Consider the following 17,806-nt stretch of genomic DNA (forward strand, 5'->3'; position numbering starts at 1 on the left):
CTACTTGGTTTTCAGGTGAGAAATGCACAGTTAAGTGAAAAACATTTCCATACAAATTGAGCATTTGATTATGTCAGATTTCACCAAATTTAGCTGTAATTTACTCACAGGTGGAGGCTATACCTATCCAGTTGTATGTATATAAATAATGGCAATAAAGCAGTTGCATTGCTTGCTTTATTTTGAAATTATGTAATAAGAGTAAGGGCTAATTTTTGATGGTACAAGATTACAAACTTCACCAAATCTGGCTTTTTTAATAAGAGTCGTCTTTTTTTTATATACTTAGGTTTTTTTGATTTTGTAAATATATTTTCTGATTACTTGAAATTAAAATTTGGTCTTTGTTCAGTTCAAACCTCACCCAAAGCTGCATCAGTCAATATAATTGCCGTTTGACACTGAAAATGCTATTTTTTTTCGGATTTCTTGAGTTGTTACGTGAATATTTTGGGACGTACAGACTTAGCATGAGAAGTTCTCAAGGTGGCACATGCGTCAAAGTCCCCGCCTTGTGTGCCTGTTTGGTCAATAAAAGGTAAACAGATGGTGCGGACAACTTTAACACAGCGCTTTCCCAAACCCTTATTGAGAAATCTCCGCTCTGATTGGCTGGGCAGGCCAAACAGACGCCCTCGCCGCATCCAATCGGAGTGCGTTTTCAAAACTTTGCCCACGTCCTCCCTCGCTCGGTCCACGTGCGTCGTCGGGAAAACCGTCGTCTTTGTCGGAAGTTGCTCACTCCGAGGTGGTGCTTTGAGGCAGCGTGTACGCCGGGGTCATCTGTGATTTTTTTTTTCCACCTCACGCGTTTTCGGGCATTTTAACACTGCAGGTGAGTGGGAAATTACACGTGGGGGAGAAATCACCAGAAACAAATGAAAAATGGAGCCAGTAGCCCGCGTGGTATGTGACGTTTGCTGACTGAAAGACGCTCTATAGACGCAGTTTCTGATGCAATATACCTCAGTGTAAAGGTCCGTTATTTGAGTGTTTGCCAGCTGATTCTCCTTATTTTCTGTCACTGCTCAATTACTCCACACGGTAAGAGCAACATATATTATTTTACGTCATTATCAGTCGCTGTTACGTCTGTAAGGTGCATTATCATTGCATTGTCTAATATGAAATAATTGCTGAGTCGTCCTTTTTGGGGGTTTCTTAAGGTTATTAACCATGGTATGCTAATAATTTGAATTTTGACTGTAGCTGGCTTTTAGTCTGTTTTTTATTCTGCCGTTACATGTCGAAGGGATGCCATGATAAACGAAGGATTTGCCGTTATATTTTAAGTATGCGTGGAGGAAATACATGGATGTCGCTCATTCCTACGATTAATCGTTCAATTGAGAGGTTAAAACAACACAGGAATCAAAATAATGATGATAAAATAAAATCTAGGCTCTTAGTCGTTGTAAGAATCGTTTAAAATGATGTCTATATTTACATTTAAGATGCTAATCGCTTTTATTGTTTTTATTCACAATGACTCAACCGAATATTTCCCGATTAATCGTGCAGTCTGCCTCTGTTATGGGCTTAAAACGCGTTGTTTGTCCAAAGAAACGTTAAACGTGACACTTCGGTTATGCTGTAAGAGAAACTCAAATCGTAAATACTTGTGTTTTTTTAGCCCAGGTCTTTACAATAGCTTAATTAATTCGACTAATCGGCCAATTTTGCAGTTGTCATTTTAAGCATTGCTTATATTATACTTATGGGTCGTTCTCCTGGCTGCTACATATTTTATCACAGTAAAGGCTAGCAAAAGTGATCATTCAGTGATGCAACATGTTTCCCCATGTGGTGGGGTTTTTGGGTGACCATGCCTGCAGTTTTACATTGTGCATCCGACTCGAAGCATTCCTGCTTTTCACATTTACCCCATCATTTATTATGGCTGAGTGACTATCTATAGTGTACTCTCCTTGTGCTGTCCACAAGCTGATACTTTGTGTTTGTTGCTGGCAGAGCAATAATCAAACCAGCTTTGTTCGACTAATGCAACTTTTCCATAGCATAAACCATAAAGAGCTGCTGTTCTGCCTGAACATACCAGTGCAGATTAGAAATGCTATAACTTAAGCAGATAACTTAGTCTGATTAGGTAAGAATGTTGTGGTGATTTTTCAGTAGTCGGGGGTTTGGTGTCACTGGGTTCAGATGAGGTGATTTCTTTCCCCCTTTTCCCAGACCAGTAGGTTTGGGAGGATTTTATTCTTGGCGACTTTGTCGCATTTTGAACAAGAAAAAAAAAAAGTGACTGTCCTCCTCGTTAACTCCTGGAAGTCTTCTCCGCCTGGGCTTTGCGCCACATGTCCTCTCAGGGAGGATCATATTCCCCCCCTCTGTTGAACCGTGTAAGGCCGCCACATACCACCACCTCTTTCCCACATTAACCACAGCAGTTGTAGCCACTGAAACCTTAACCAGTAACTTTACCGCGGAGGTTTGGTGTCAAGAGTTGGAGTTGCATGTGGGCGGAAAGACAGGTTAACACTTCGGATTGGTTTCATATTGCCAGATGAGATAAAAAAGTGCTTCTGTTTGGAGTGATTGCTGTTTTCTAAGGTGGAGTCGTTGTTAACGGAACGTCTTATTTACCGGTGCGTCACTAACTCTGAAGCAACATATCCCCCAGGCAGTTTTCTCTCCCATGCAGAGCTGTTTGCTTAAGAGGATGGGGTTGGATCACAGGGTTTGGACTAGTGGAGTCTACGAGGGGCCCCGGTTTTAACAGCTGGCCCCTGTGTGTGCTCTGTGTATTAGTGCAGGTTCATATCCTATTGGGTTCAGTGGACATGAGGAAAAACTAATGGATGCTTAAATAAGTATGTGTAAAGACACCGTAACACTAGTATGAACCTTATTCTTTGTCTTTTTGGAAGACAATTTGTGAGGTTGCGGTTTGTCTTAATACCAGATTATTAAGACTCACATGCAATATTATCTGTTTAGATTATACAGCAACAAAATAAAGTCCTGCACAGCCAGTTTGGTATTTTTCATTGTTTTATTTACCACAAATTGCAGACAAACTCCTATGCAATGTTGTCAACATTTTTTACAAAAACATCAATATGTTTGTCCAATTTAGACCATGTTTGTTTGTGTCAGATTTTCTCTAAAAATAGCTGAGGATCTTCAGTTATTTTAAAGTTTCCGTACTTGGCAAACCAAGGAAAAGTCATTTGTTTTGCTAACCAATAAAATGTTAAGTCATTACCAGTGCTTATCAAGCTTGCAACTAATGCAACTTTTCAGTTCAAAAATATTTTTCGGCTTTTAGTTTTATTTTGATAGGACGGGATAGAGCAGTAAATCTGGGAGAGAGCGAGAGAGACAGGGGAATGACATGAAGGAAAGGAGCCACAGGGCCTAACTGAACCACCCAGGACATCTGCACCCCCTTTTTCCAAATTTTAAGACTTGGTGTAGTCATCAATGATGTAAAACTTAAAATCTAAATCCAAGAGTAGTCACTGATCATTTTTTTTGTTGGTAAATGCTTCAAATGCTCTTCTTTACCAAGTATTTGAGAGGTTGTATTACCTAAGTAATAATTTATCCTTTTAATTAAGCTGTTTAACTCCACCACTACCAGCATAAAGTATTTATGACTTTCCTGTGAACACTCTTCTAATATTTATTACCCTGTTGTCTGGAGCCCAAGTCAAAGATAACATGTTACATTCAGTTATCCATTTGTGACCTTTACAGCATTTTATAACTTTTCACAACCAGCCATTGGGTCTTTTTAGGCTTTTATGTTCACAAACAGAGATAAAGTAAAAACACAAACCGTGAAGACACACCAGTACAAGTCTGTATCATTAAAGAGTATTTCTCTTAAATTTTAACTCATGAATCGTTCTGTCTGTGATTCATTCAAAGCAGAGCTCTCACTCCTTAAAAATACGTGTCCTTAATCTGTTTAAACAGTGACAGAGTGATGCAATATCAGCAGAAGCTTAATCAGCCAAACACGAGGGGTTCCCGTACCATCAGTTCTGTTTTCTCAGGTAGCACTGATGTAAGCACAGTATTTGTTTGATCATCATGACTGTGTTAAATGTTAAGCCCGGTTAAAATCAAAGGATGGTGAAGAAACAACAAAAACGGCGTGTCCTGCCAAATGGAGTTTTTTTTTTATCTGTTAGTGTTCATATGACTCAGCATTAATAGAAGAAAAGAGTGGTTCATTGTTTTTTCTGCCTGGTTCTGCTTTACATAACCATTTGGCGAGAACGTGACGGATTTAATTTTCATTTTTTTTGTCAATCAGATCAAGTTGTGTTTTAGTGTTTTTTCTGCTTTAGTTTCTTTTATGGCTGCTGATTCTGCCTCTGGGATATATTAAAAATTGACTTTCTTTGGCTTCAAATCCTCATAACCCTCTTGATCAAAAAAATGTATTGATGTTGAAAATTTTTCAAGTACAAAATAAAAAAGACTTTTCCTGAGTTAAACAAGGCTTTAATGACTTTTGCCAATGATATCTCCAGACAAAGCCTGTGTAGAGCTCCTGTTCCTGGAAAAAACATTTTGGGAATGCTGCACTGTTGAGTGCGTCTCTGGATCATGGTATCCCAGCTGTTAACAGCTGGATTTCAAGGAAATTTGAAGTAGACATTCTTGATCACCAGAGGATCATGAACCCTATGACCTTGGTGTTTCATTTGTTTGGCTTTTGTGGTTATTCAATAGGATGCTTCCACACTGGTTGTATTGCCATGATTTTTGGCCAATGATGCCAAAGTTTTAATCCATCCTGTAGGAGTGTGTACTAACAAGAATCTGGTAATATTTGTCACTATAGATAAGTTATGATTTGATAAGCAACAGCATTTACTGATAATGCAAGCAAAGCAATGAGTTGTTCTTTTAATACTTAATTTGAGTATTTAGATAGCTAACTATAAATTACATCACATCCCTATTGACCTATGGCTAAGCCACACCCCCTCCACTCACTCGGACAAACAATGAACATTCAGTGACAGACGCTATTGCAGTTGTCACAGTAGGAGACATTTCACAGGAGGCCATTGATGATTTTTGGAGACAGATCACATATCATCTTGAAGTCACCAAAAGGGCCTAAACTACGCATTGGAGGGATATATTAATCATTTTATTGTCGAGAAGGTCAATAAAAAGCTTCAGTTACAAGCTAAAATTTACAGGTCCCAGTGCTAACGTGATAAACCGCATCTCATTGCCATCACAATCTCAGACCACAAGATAGAGGATCAGAATCAAAGTGCCACTAAAGTTAAGGTTTTTTGGCTCAGAATATAAGAAAAATATAATGGCCTTTTTTACCATCTTTACCAAGAGTGTCTCTCTGTTAGTTTGGTGCTACAGTATTTACATTGAATCATTCAGCATAACGTTTGCCAACCTTTGTTATCTCGGCTATTATAGATAAGTTAAGGAAGCTAAGCTTCAGAAGTTAACGTTAGTTTAACTAGAGCCTTTTGGACAACAGCTAATGATGTACAATCACCAAAGAAATAAAAACTAGAACGAACAATGGCAATGAACCCCCAACAAACAACGTGACACAACGAACAACGTAGCTAGGAGCTAACGTTAGGCTAACTTTAGCTAATGTTAGAGATGTTAAAGATAACTTTATATTTCTTTCCAGCAAAGTGACAATATGTAGCCTCAAAGACGATGTTTGCTTACCTTACAACAGATGTAGACATCCGTGTTAATTTTATTCACGCTGAGTTGATGTTGTGGTCTACCTCACAATTATGTACAAAGAAGACACTTCTCTCAGTTTAGATGTGGTGTCACCCAGCCTCTCAGGATACCTTGTGTTGGAGTCGCATGTACCCCATAAACACCGTTTGACCATTTAAAACTTAAAATCTCTAAAAAAAAAACAAACTATAAAACCGGACGAAAACTGACTTTCTCCTATTCATTTCAATGGATGTCCCGGTAGCCAATGTCTGAGTGTATTGGAGTGGCTATACACACTGTGATTGGCCCATCGCGTTTGAGGGCGGGACTTAGCCATAGGTCAATTATCCCACTATTCGAGTTAAATGCAAATAATGGCAAAAAGTGTGGCAAATTTCCTGATACTTGGCACTTGTGATTGTTCTACATCTTTTTTTCATGTCTGATTTATGACAAAATATCTGCAAAGATAACTGAAATCCCACCAAACTAATGCTACCCTTCTAACATGCAAAATTATGTATGTGAATCAATACATTATTTAAAGGGTTTTGGCTATCGCTGGAATATGATCGTATCTCCATAACTTTGTTACTTCTGTTGTCCCATATCCCAAATTTGAACAAATATCTGCTTAGCTAATGGTGTCACCATGAAGCTAACGATAGCATGCTAACATGCTCAACAACAAATCTCGAAAGAAAAACATTTTCCCAATTTATACATTTATTGGTGTTTTAATCTCTATTGTCACATAATCTTGATTTTTTAATATACAATATTTGTAAAGCTATTGACCTTGCTATTGATCAAGCTAGCAATAACATGCTAACGGGCTATATTTTAAATATACATTAAAATGTGCAATCTCCATAAAGTAATGCTTTTTGATAGTCCTGACCCTTATATATCTGTTTCCCATGTCTCAACTTGTGACCATATACCTGCAAAGCTTCCTGACATTTCTATAAAGCTAAAAGTAGCATGCTAACAAGCTTTGTCATGTGTCAGTCAATAGCTTACCCATCAAACTTTCATTAGCATTTAAAGGCTAACATACAAATGTTAAAGTCAGTACAAGGTTTATTAAACTTTTTTTTTTAATATTTATTTTTGCTATTTTTGCTTTTTGCTGCTAGCATAGCATAATGAAACAGTTTTTGTAAACAGAGTGTTCTGCAAATTTGGTATTGTAATGGAAACGTTGAAGCATACCCAGCTGTACTTTTTCTTCTTTTAAAGTTGAATGAGTCTCATTCTGGATACATGTGATAGTATTTTTTTATCAATCATTCTTTAATTTTATAGCTCAAATTCCTCAATAATGTAATCCCTGGATACTCACACTCTTTGTTAAATTATGTAAAACGACCTGACATTAATCCATGAGCACAGCAATTGGCAAACTTTAGTAAAGCAGCAGGGTCTAAGAGCAAGTTCCTGTTACCAGGCAGAACCAGACTCAAGTTTTACACCCATCTGCTTTTGCCAGTTTTTTACATAACTCTTTATCCTGATTTTTCCAGGGTAAGCCATGCCATCAGTTCCCTCCACCAAAGAGGCCGTGGTCAAGGCCCCTGTGTGCCCCCACGCCACCAAACTACTCAACCACACCAACGGAGACACCAAACTTGATGCTCCATTCCCATTGAACGGCGTTGATAAGCTACACGCGGTGGAACCCGAAGAATCCAACAGGACAATTCAGATCAACACAAAGAACACTAGTCCTGATAGGAAGTGGATCCGGCCTGACCTTCCCAGCCGCTGCAAGTGGAGCCTAGACGCCTCACAAGCAGACAACCCTCACACACGAGTACCAAGGTGATTCAGAGCTGAAATATTCAACAGCTATAACAGTTGCTCTTTAGATAATAATTCTTGTCTGAAGTGTTGTTATGGAGATTTGCGTCTTTGTTTAAGTCAGTAAAAACCAGTTTCTGTAACCCTCTGGGAATGCCACAACACAAAAGTGGTGATTAAGACTCCTCAAACCAGAGAAACAAGTGTTGTTATTTTGTCCTTGTGGCTGAAGCATTGTTTCCTCCCAACAGATCCGTCGCGCCAGCCATCCTTCCAAACATCCTGCACAGGATCGGCGATACGCCCTTGGTACGCATCAACAAGATCCCCAAAGTATATGGACTCAAGTGTGAAATACGTGAGTCAGCAAGTGCACAAGCACAGACACATTCTCATATTAGACGGAAGGTGTGACTCTAATCGTGCTTGAGTCGTTGATACTATGTAAACATGCATGTTATGAGATTAAGTGATGTTTTTGTGTTTTAAGCTCACGATTTGTTCCCTTTTCACCCTCTGTGTATCATTTGAATCAACTCTAGCATGAATAATCCTTTGACAGGTGTGTCTTCTTGATTTCTAGTGGCAAAGTGCGAGTATTTCAATGCAGGTGGTAGTGTAAAGGACAGAATCAGCCTGCGGATGGTAGAGGACGCAGAGAGAGCTGGGATCTTGAAACCCGGAGATACTATTATAGAGCCCACATCTGGAAACACTGGTAATGAGCTACATGTGTTGCTTAAACTACACTGTGTGTTGTGCTCAAAAGCAACAGAATTTTAAATCTTTTGTTTTTGTTTTTTAGGGATCGGTTTGGCCCTGGCTGCAGCGGTGAAAGGCTACCGCTGCATCATCGTCATGCCTGAGAAAATGAGCATGGAGAAGGTGAGATTTAGAAACTTTTTTTATACATTTTCCCATACAAACATGCTTGCAGCTTTTGTTTGGGATTTAGCAGCAGAGCGTGCAGCTGAAGTCCAGGGCTTTTCTGATATCTCGCTGTCAAAACAAGCCACTGGACTCTATTAAAACTGTTAAACCCTTGTATATTTAGGGATATTTAGGAGGAATATAAAGCCTCTTTTAGGCTCTTGTTTATTAAATTTCCATCTTTTGTTTACCATGGAGTTCAAGTCCAAACCTGATTAAACCTCCCAGCCATAAAAGAGCTACTCCTTGGCACAAACATGTTGCGCAACAAGATAACAACATGTGTTTTGTTCATGCATTGTTTTGGTTTAACTACTCTTAATTAAATAAGCTCAGCTAGTTTATGTTGGGCTTTTATAACATTTATCCGTCATATAACGTTGATAGTATTTTATTATGAAACTGGCCTTTTTTTTGTGAATGACCTAGGGAAAACAGAGTGTAGTGAAGAAGCCGCTGACTTGTATAGAAGACATGCAGCTTATCTTTAAAGCTACTGCGAGCAGTTTTTAGTTGCATGTGAACAACTGAGAAATTAAGACTGATGCTTATTTATGAGCTAAAATAGTAGACAAGTTCTTCAGCAACAAGATTGATTATTTTTATCCAGTAATTTTTAAAGCCTGTTGCTGCTGCAGGATGTAGGTGACAGGCAACACACTCCTAAAAATGAATTTTTTCATGGAAAAGATTTAAAGTCAATGAAAGGTTTTGCTGCTGGTAAGAACAAGATGTTACCTTAAAACATGTCTGCTACATGAGTAGGACAAGATCAGCTAAGAGATAGAAAGTTTTGACAATAGAGGGCGCCAAAGTCAACACAAAGTCCCTCACCAAAGCTTTAATGAAATGACTTTTAACAGCAGTTTTTGAAATATGTAGATCTTTATTGGTAAAATTTCACTTATTTTGCATCCCTGAAATTATGAAAACAACAAGATGAACTGCCTCATTTTGGGGATCCAGATTTCGTTGTGTGTGTGTGGTGGGGCTTCGTCTGCTTTGAGGTTCTCAAAATTAGATTTACTCATACAGGCATGCAAAGGTACTGTATCTGGGTTGGAAAAGCTTTGTTTGGGACTGTTTTATTTATATTTAAACAACAAAAACTATTAAAGGTGTTGATTTTTGAAGTCTATGCATCAACTTTTGTTTGTGTGGGTCCTGAGGGGCCTCAGCTCCTCTACAATACAAGTGAGGGGATCTCAAAGGACAATTTCAGTTTCAGTTTGTTCACAAAACCACTAAAAATGCAGTACAATCCATCATAATTTATTGAAAATCATTTGTGAAATGGAACTCCCTACAAGCTTTGTGGAGCTTGTATACAGGGGCCAATTTACAATTTACAAATAGCATACATAATACATTCAATCATCATTCCTAATATTAACTCAACACTCTAGAATACCCTAAAATTTACTCTAAAGGATGTGCAAAATTCAATGAAAAGACTATGGCAAAATTTACTCTAAAGACCCTAAATATGGCACTGATACAGAAGAAGCGATTAAGGAATGATCAGAGATCCTCGCAGGTTTAGGATTACCATAAAGGTTGGCAACCATTGTCTTAAATGAACAAAAATTTTATATTACCCTTAACCCTTCAGTAAAGTTGGCAACATGCAGCTCTTTTATTATGTTCTGTTTTCACCATTGCAGTGGAGTTTGCACTCCTGCTAGCTATCATATACTTGTTGAGCTCTCAGCCTGCAGGGAGATTTGTAAAGTACAGACACACTGCCCACAAGCTGTACTGCCCACCTCCACCTCTCACTTTTTGTTTTTACCTGAGAATTTTTTCAATCAGCTTTCCACTAGTTTAATTTATTTATTAGTACCCTGCTTGAAATGCAGCATTATGACATAATGAAGGAGAAAAGTGGTTAAAAAGTAGCACAATTCAGCCTAGTCTGCATCGGTTCGTTTCCCAGCACATTTGTGGGATAAAGTGGCTGCTTGTATTACACAATGAATGCAGTAATAAGAGCGCATGCCTTAGTAGTTTATTCTGGTATAAAGGTCAAGTTAGCATATTGGACACTGCCAACTTTTTAGATGAAAAAGTGGTCGTTAACAGTTAACACTGAAGTAGCTGCAGATAAGCAATAATGCTAAGACTGTCATGGCTGTATTTAAAATACACATGGAAGTATAAGCCTGAACCTTAAAAGTTAGTCTCGTCTGTAAAATCAGCTCCTCTTAATGCTGGCCTTGCGTTTTTCCAGGTGGACGTCTTAAGAGCTCTTGGAGCTGAAATTGTGCGTACGCCCACCAGCGCTCGCTTCGATTCACCGGAGTCTCACGTCGGTGTCGCCTGGCGCCTCAAAAATGAGATCCCCAACTCTCACATCTTGGACCAGTACCGCAACCCGAGTAACCCTTTGGCTCACTACGACACTACAGCGGAGGAGATCCTGGAGCAGTGCGACGGTACAGTTTTAAAAAACAGAAGTTAGCCTGATTTCAGCATAGTGAACTTAACAGCTGATTCCACCTCTTTTTCTTTTCTTTGTACCAGGTAAAATTGACATGCTGGTGGCAGGAGCCGGCACAGGAGGGACCATCACAGGCATCGCCCGCAAACTGAAGGAAAGATGCCCCAACATCAAAGTGAGCCTCTCATAGCTGAAAGGAGACACCACCACTACCTTTAAAGCTCCTCAGTGTTCATGAATGGTTTGTTTCTGATGCAGATTGTCGGTGTCGACCCTGAAGGCTCCATCCTGGCCGAGCCCGAGGAGCTCAACAAGACTGATAAGACCCAGTATGAGGTAGAGGGCATCGGGTATGACTTTATCCCCACTGTCCTCGACAGATCCGTGAGTTCAAGTTCCCCTCCTCTGTCTTCATGTTCGCTTAGCTCAAGTCCACTTTATGTGAACTAGATCTGTTTTGATTTTCAGGTGATTGACATGTGGTACAAGTCGGACGATGATGAGTCCTTCAACATGTCTCGCATGCTGATCAGAGAGGAGGGACTGCTCTGCGGTAAGTGAAAAACAACCCCTGCGTGGATATCAACATCTATTCTTTTGCTAAAGCAAATTAAAGTCTTGCTCTTTGTTTAACAGGAGGCAGCTCTGGGACGGCGATGTCTGCTGCTGTAAACGTAGCCAAAGAGCTGAAGGAGGGTCAGCGCTGCGTCGTCATCCTGCCAGACTCCATCCGAAACTACATGTGAGAATGTAGAGATGCCTTTAGCACATGTGCATACATTTTCCTCTGCGTCCTACTGTAGTTATGAGGCTGTTAAGACTTGTCTTTCTCCTCAGAGGTGTAGGAGCACAAATCAAACTTAGAAATCAGCTGAATGAAATGGGTTTTTCTGTTTGTTTTTTGTTTGTTTTTTGTAAAATGGCATGGCCCTTTTGCATTAAGCCTACAAGAACATTTCTTGTTTAGCAGTAAATAAGCAGCTTTAGCTCCCTCTAGTGGCCAGTGAGCGTAGTTTGATCAGCCTGTTAAGTCATGGCTAAAAGGAACCTTTCAAATCAAGAAATCTAGTGCTTTTTTCCTCCATATATAACTCCTAAAGTTTCACATATTTTTCTTTTGTTTTCAAGGTCAAAATTCCTGAGTGATAAGTGGATGGTTCAGAAGGGCTTCCTGAGCGAGGAGGACCTCATGGTGAAGAAACCATGGTATGTCTTATTTCAAGGATACATCGTATTTTTAAATATTCCCCATGAATGTGGTCTGATGATAATAATCACTTGTTTCTGTGTGGATCAGGTGGTGGAATCTGAAGCTCCAGGGTCTGAACTTGTCCGCCCCCCTCACCGTCCTGCCCACCGTCAGCTGCCAAAAGACCATCAAGATCCTGAAAGAGAAGGGCTTCGACCAGGCGCCCGTGGTGGACGAAGCTGGGTGAGAAAGATTAAAAACTAAATTTGTTTTATTCCAGCTTCTCTCTTCAAAGGTGTGAACTTTAACCTTCATGTGTTTCTGTTTGTGTGTTCAGGTTGATCCTGGGCATGGTGACTTTAGGGAACATGTTGGCCTCCATTCTGGCAGGGAAGATCAGGCTGTCCGACCCAGTCAGCAAAGTGCTCTACAAACAGTTCAAACAGGTCAGAACATCTGATTTTGGCTCTTCTGTGGAAAGAAATGTGAAAGTTAAAAGCTTTAGTTTTCAAACTTGACTGGCTAGGAGCAGCTGCACATAGAGGAGCGGGGGATCTTCTGGTTAGGGACTTTATTTTAGCTTGGGAATGGATTTCAAGAGCGCAGACAGCAATAACATGATCTGTAATTGAAGATTTAGATTCTCCTCTGATTTTGTTGACTTAGAAATAAACCAACAGTCAGTACTTGGGCCACACCTAAGATCAAGCCAACATTTCAAGGCACACCATATTCATATTTTTAATATAAAAAGCATCTTTAGCACAGTATTCCAATGGTTGTACAAACTTCGATAACTTGCCTCAAGTCACACCATTATGCCTCTGTTAACCATTTGCAGGCCGTTGCTATGGACCGTGTTCTGTGACATGAAGCTGTCACTGGAGCTTGAAAATAGAGCAACACTGCTTACATTACACTGTAAGCACAAATGCAGCCTGCAAGTCTCCCCCAAACTTAAATGAATATGTTCAACATGAATGTTGTCCTCTTTAATGCGAACCTTTAGGATCAAATCTGTCTTTATCAAATATAAATGATTACCAGGAAGTAGCTAAATGCTAACTTTAGCTTTGACATCATGAGCGCTAAAGGCAGGAGTCTGTTTGTATCTGAGAAAACATTGCTACGGGCTGTGAAAACCAATGACAGGTTTTTCTGTTGTCACGTCATGCTTTGCAGACTTAGAAACAGAAGAGGAGAGTCTGAATAACTCATAATGGAGAGAAAGAGACACAGAGAGGCTGTGACGTGTCCCTCAGAGTCACTGCAGATGGAAACTGCTTTAAATAATGACTCAAATTCCCTTTTTAAGGAAAATGTGAACTTTTGAAGACCTTTCATCACAGAAAAAATGCATTTATTCATTTGTTGTTTATTTGTATTCATTTATTGTTTATTGAATTTCTCCTCGGGGATAAATAAAAGTTCTTGTATTTTAGAGACAAATATGAAGCAAGTAATCTGTTGTCACACACTACAGCATTTGTAGCTTTAGCTAATTTGCTATGCCAGACCCTAGCTGGGCTTTTAAGATGCATACAACTTTAAAATGCATAACTTTTTGGTCCAAAAGAGATGGGGGAAGAAGTTTGTCTAAAAAAACCCTTAGTCATTAATATTGACTGTCTTTAATTCATAACAATCTGAGTTTTAATTTCAGTTCAGTTTCTTCCTTTTGTCTGTATAGTCCTATTACTTTTTTTTTTAATTCAAGTGACAGTACTGTAGCACACATATTCTTAAAGCTCAGGTTGTCCTGAAAAAAGGATGATTAGAGCCTAACTGCCCCACAGGGTTGGTGCTTTACAAGCCTTTTAAAGATCAAATAAAGTCCAGGTGAGACATAAAAACAGTATAAGGCTCAGAGGGTTAACTAAACAGTCTGGTTTGAGGTTCATATTCTCTTGTATTTTCTACATGAAGAAAAAATCAGATTTTACCTTTCAACCCCCTTAAGTACCAAAAGTAACTATTCAGTACTTTGAGTAAACTTTAACAATTAACTTTTACTTAAGAAGATCTATAGAGCAGTAATTTCCTTCTGTATGACTAATAACTTGGGATGTAACAGTGCAATGGTAACATTGGAGCCTATTTCCTTGAGCTCTACTCCAATGGTTTGAATTTATTTCATATGTCATGTGTGACTTGTGCAAAAATATGACCTAAATTTTTATTGTTGTTTTTGTCATATTTTCATTCTTAGATCCGTCTGACTGACAACTTGGGAAAGCTGTCTCGCATCCTGGAGACTGACCACTTTGCTCTGGTGGTACATGAGCAGATTCAGTGTAAGTACAAAAATATATGCCTTCTTGACTAAATGGAGTCTCACTCATTACTTTCAAGTCCTAATTCCCTTTTCTTAGCTGAAAAGTACAAAAAAATGCATCATGTGCTCATTATTTGTATCTTTGGCGCCCTCTCATGGTTATATGGACTTTGATGCACACCTTGCATCATGTACACAAAAAAAGCAGTCACGCCATATGTTTACATTAGAGAGTCTCTGTTTTTTCTGTCCTGTTTTTGCACGTGCAGGGTCAATGTCTACTCAAGGACACACTATTGACCGCTCCTTTGTGTGATAAGACAGCTGCAGCATAGTTTGTCGGCTTACAGCTGATCATTACTTACCTTAGGATCAGAGTCCAGCAACAACCAAGCATCCCCAAAGAGAAAGAGCTTGTAAAAGTGTTTCTGGCTTCATACACCCTGAAGGAAGACTTCAATAAAAGGGTGCGGCTTTTATTCAGTTCGATTGTAGGTTATCAGTATTCCCTCTTCCCATCAGTTGGTGAACTATAATAACCCTCACTCGACGCCAAAGGAGGAGTGTCAGATCAAAGAACAGGCACACGCTGATCTTTCACATATTGTGTAATCGCTAGAAACACTTTATGGCTAAAACAGAAACTTAAATAACATCAGTTTTGCAGAATACGACTAGATTTCAAACCCTGATGCTAATGCTAACAAGATGTAGTGTCCTACACTGAGTCATTGCTGTTAAATGACAAAGGACACATGAATAAAACTATTTGAATCTGGTTGAATTGTTGTCCACATGCTATAAAAGGCAGTATGAGGGCATCAGTTTAGCTCAGTTGGAAGAGCAGGCATCCAGAGACAGAGGCTACAGTCTTCAGCATTCTGGTTGCAGGGTTGAGTCCTGATCCTGGTGCATGTTTTCCCCACTCTCTCTCCCCATATCTTCTCTATTCTCAGCTGTCATATCAACTTAAAGGAAAAAAAGCCCAAAAATAATCCTTAGAATTAAAAGACTGGATGACAGATCCTATTTAGTGACCAAGTATGTCATTTCCAGTTATCTGAGATTTTCTGTGTGAATGATGAATTAAATGTACTGCTATATCAATGAATCCAACTTTCATGGTTGCCCTGAAACCATGATTTAAAATCTTCTTTGAATATTTTACTGAGATGGTCAAGTGTTTTGTTCATGCTCTAATAATCCTTAAATCTGCGTTCCCTGCTAATGTTTTGTTCATCATCTTGATGTGTTTGCAGATTTGACAGACGGCTCCCCCAGCCTGAAGCAGATGGTGTTCGGCGTGGTCACGGCCGTCGACCTGCTCAACTTCGTCACGGGCCGGGAGAGGAGGGAGCGATCTCTGTCAGAGTCCACCGACGAGCTGAACTGAAACACCCCAAACAAACTTCTTCACATTTCTTCCATAAACGCAAAGACAGCTTAAGAAAACAAGTCTTTAAGATAACAAAAATACAATCTTTTGACGTTATTGATTTAGTTTGCCAGCTTTATTCCACTTCCATCATTATGATTCATATTTTTATGTTTGAACCGAAGTCTTAAGCAAATATGTTTTACCAATATTTCAACCTTTGATGGGATTACTTGATTATTATTACTTATTATATTTGCTTTTAGAGCTTAAAGCAAATCTTTTGTAAGTATAAACATGTAGAAAGTTTTTAGTTTTGTATCAGAGTCTTAAATAGACGGCTCTGTTTGTTTTTGTTTGTCTGGAACATTCATGATTGTTTCACTGTTGCCTTGTGTATCAATCAAACATCAATTATAAGACATAGACTAGTATAAAAACCATATTCATCTCATTATGCAATTTAAAGAAGTAGGTGGTTGCTGTATATAAGCATATTATTCTTTCAGTGCTGCTTATCACTGCTTCATTTGTGTATATGTACACAAAAATGCAGAGTGTAATCGTATTTTTTTGAAAAGAAGAAAAAACCTATCCTTTCCCTTTCCTCTTCCAACACATTGTCTGTGATGTGAATGTAAAGTTGTCTTGACTATTTAATCTTAGCTCTGTCTGAGAGAAATGTTTTGTATCGCATCATTTTTTTTTTTCCTTAATGAATATGTATGATTTTGAATAAAGTTTAAAGGAAGTCTAACTGTTTCGCTTGTCCCTTTTTTCACCATTTATAGTTGCAAATTTTTCTCACAATTCCAAGAACAGATTCAAGTCTTCTGAGACAGGATTTTACAGCTGGACAAAATGTCTCTCCAAACATAAGCAATGCCTCCATTGTCCACTCCTGTGCAGGGCTCTAGTGATGGCCTTCTTTGAGACAACTATTACAGACTTGGCTAAAACATTTCAAAATAGGGCTGTCAAGATAAATCACACTAATTGCTATTAACTATGACCCACAATTAGTGCACTATACTATATATTTTTAGTCATGATTAATCCCAGGCTTCATTGTCACTTTCTATAAACTTTGGTTAACCATATCAATGTAAAATAAGTCCACCACTGCTCCTTAATGTACAGAAGCCCTTAGAGGCCATATATACTCATATATAAATTTTTTTCCTGCGTTAAATCATTTTTGTCCATTCTCTTGTGATCTAGACTGTTTTTGCTGTTATCTCGAGATAACTGGTTTTCTCATGATCTGGACTTATTTTTGTTGATATGTAGAGATAATGCTGGTTTTCTCATAAATGACAACTTAATTGTTGTGTTATCACAGGATAACATTTGTTTTCTAGTGATAATGAGCTGATTTATCACGGAAAAACTGAGTAAATAATATACGTGAATAACTGGCCCTTTAGGGCTTCTGTATTAATGTCTAATTTGACTTAAAAAAAAAACTCACAGACAGCTTAGCGGAGAAGTCAAAAGGCATCAGAACTATTTGTTATCAAATATTTACCTTTTCACAGTTCACTAGTTTCCTTTTCAATCCATAACAAGTTCCTTTTTCTGTGGTAAAGTTTGTGTTAAAATCCTCAATCTACCTATAAAAGCAGGTCTGTATCCAAACTGGAAGTCTCTTACTCTGAGTAGAAAAATCCAAAATGACACAAAACAGTTTTAAAAGTAGAAGAGTGGAATATTCAGGACTGAGATCCAAAGGCCTGAAATTAACTGCAATTAAAGATTTTAATTTTTTGACAGTCCTATATAAAGGAAAAAAATAAGGCAGATGGTAAAAAAAATAGATAGAAAAAGACAAAAAAAGTTTTAAAATGAATTTCAACATTGAATATTAAAACAGTAAATTAATTTTAATTTGTAAAATAGTTAAATAACCCAGTAAACATTAATTTAAAAGGTAAGTTAAAGAAATACAGAAATATGCAAGGCAATAGAAGTACTCTCATTAACATTTTACTGATACATAATAATTTCATAACGTCTCCACTCAAACCTATCAATTTCTATATTTGCATTGTCTTCAAAATTATCTTAAAATCTATATTTTTCATATTTTACCCCTTG

The 17,806-nt window shown here is 38.4% G+C and overlaps 1 protein-coding gene across 1 annotated transcript; it reads left to right on the top strand.

The window, feature by feature from the left end:
- Window positions 1-680: 680 nt before the first annotated feature.
- On the top strand, window positions 681-16,466 carry LOC121506291 (cystathionine beta-synthase-like). The gene is made up of 15 exons (XM_041782028.1): window positions 681-835; window positions 7,224-7,521; window positions 7,752-7,858; window positions 8,084-8,218; window positions 8,306-8,385; window positions 10,661-10,865; window positions 10,954-11,045; window positions 11,129-11,254; window positions 11,339-11,423; window positions 11,507-11,612; window positions 11,999-12,076; window positions 12,168-12,302; window positions 12,397-12,505; window positions 14,269-14,353; window positions 15,594-16,466. Exons 2-15 carry the CDS (start codon window positions 7,232-7,234, stop codon window positions 15,725-15,727), a joined length of 1,767 nt encoding a protein of 588 aa, XP_041637962.1. The 5' UTR covers window positions 681-835; window positions 7,224-7,231; the 3' UTR covers window positions 15,728-16,466.
- Window positions 16,467-17,806: the final 1,340 nt, after the last annotated feature.

This window comes from Cheilinus undulatus, linkage group 24, assembly GCF_018320785.1.
Source record: "Cheilinus undulatus linkage group 24, ASM1832078v1, whole genome shotgun sequence".
NCBI classification, from domain to species: Eukaryota; Metazoa; Chordata; class Actinopteri; order Labriformes; family Labridae; genus Cheilinus; species Cheilinus undulatus.

What these genes read in the sequence shown, in the direction of transcription:
- LOC121506291 (XM_041782028.1), top strand. Translation starts at nt 7,232, where the DNA reads ATGCCATCAGTTCCCTCCACCAAAGAGGCCGTGGTCAAGGCCCCTGTG. An exon ending in CCTCACACACGAGTACCAAG is followed by an intron (nt 7,522 to 7,751) that starts GTGATTCAGAGC and finishes TCCTCCCAACAG; the next exon opens with ATCCGTCGCGCCAGCCATCC. An exon ending in TCTACAAACAGTTCAAACAG is followed by an intron (nt 12,506 to 14,268) that starts GTCAGAACATCT and finishes TTTCATTCTTAG; the next exon opens with ATCCGTCTGACTGACAACTT.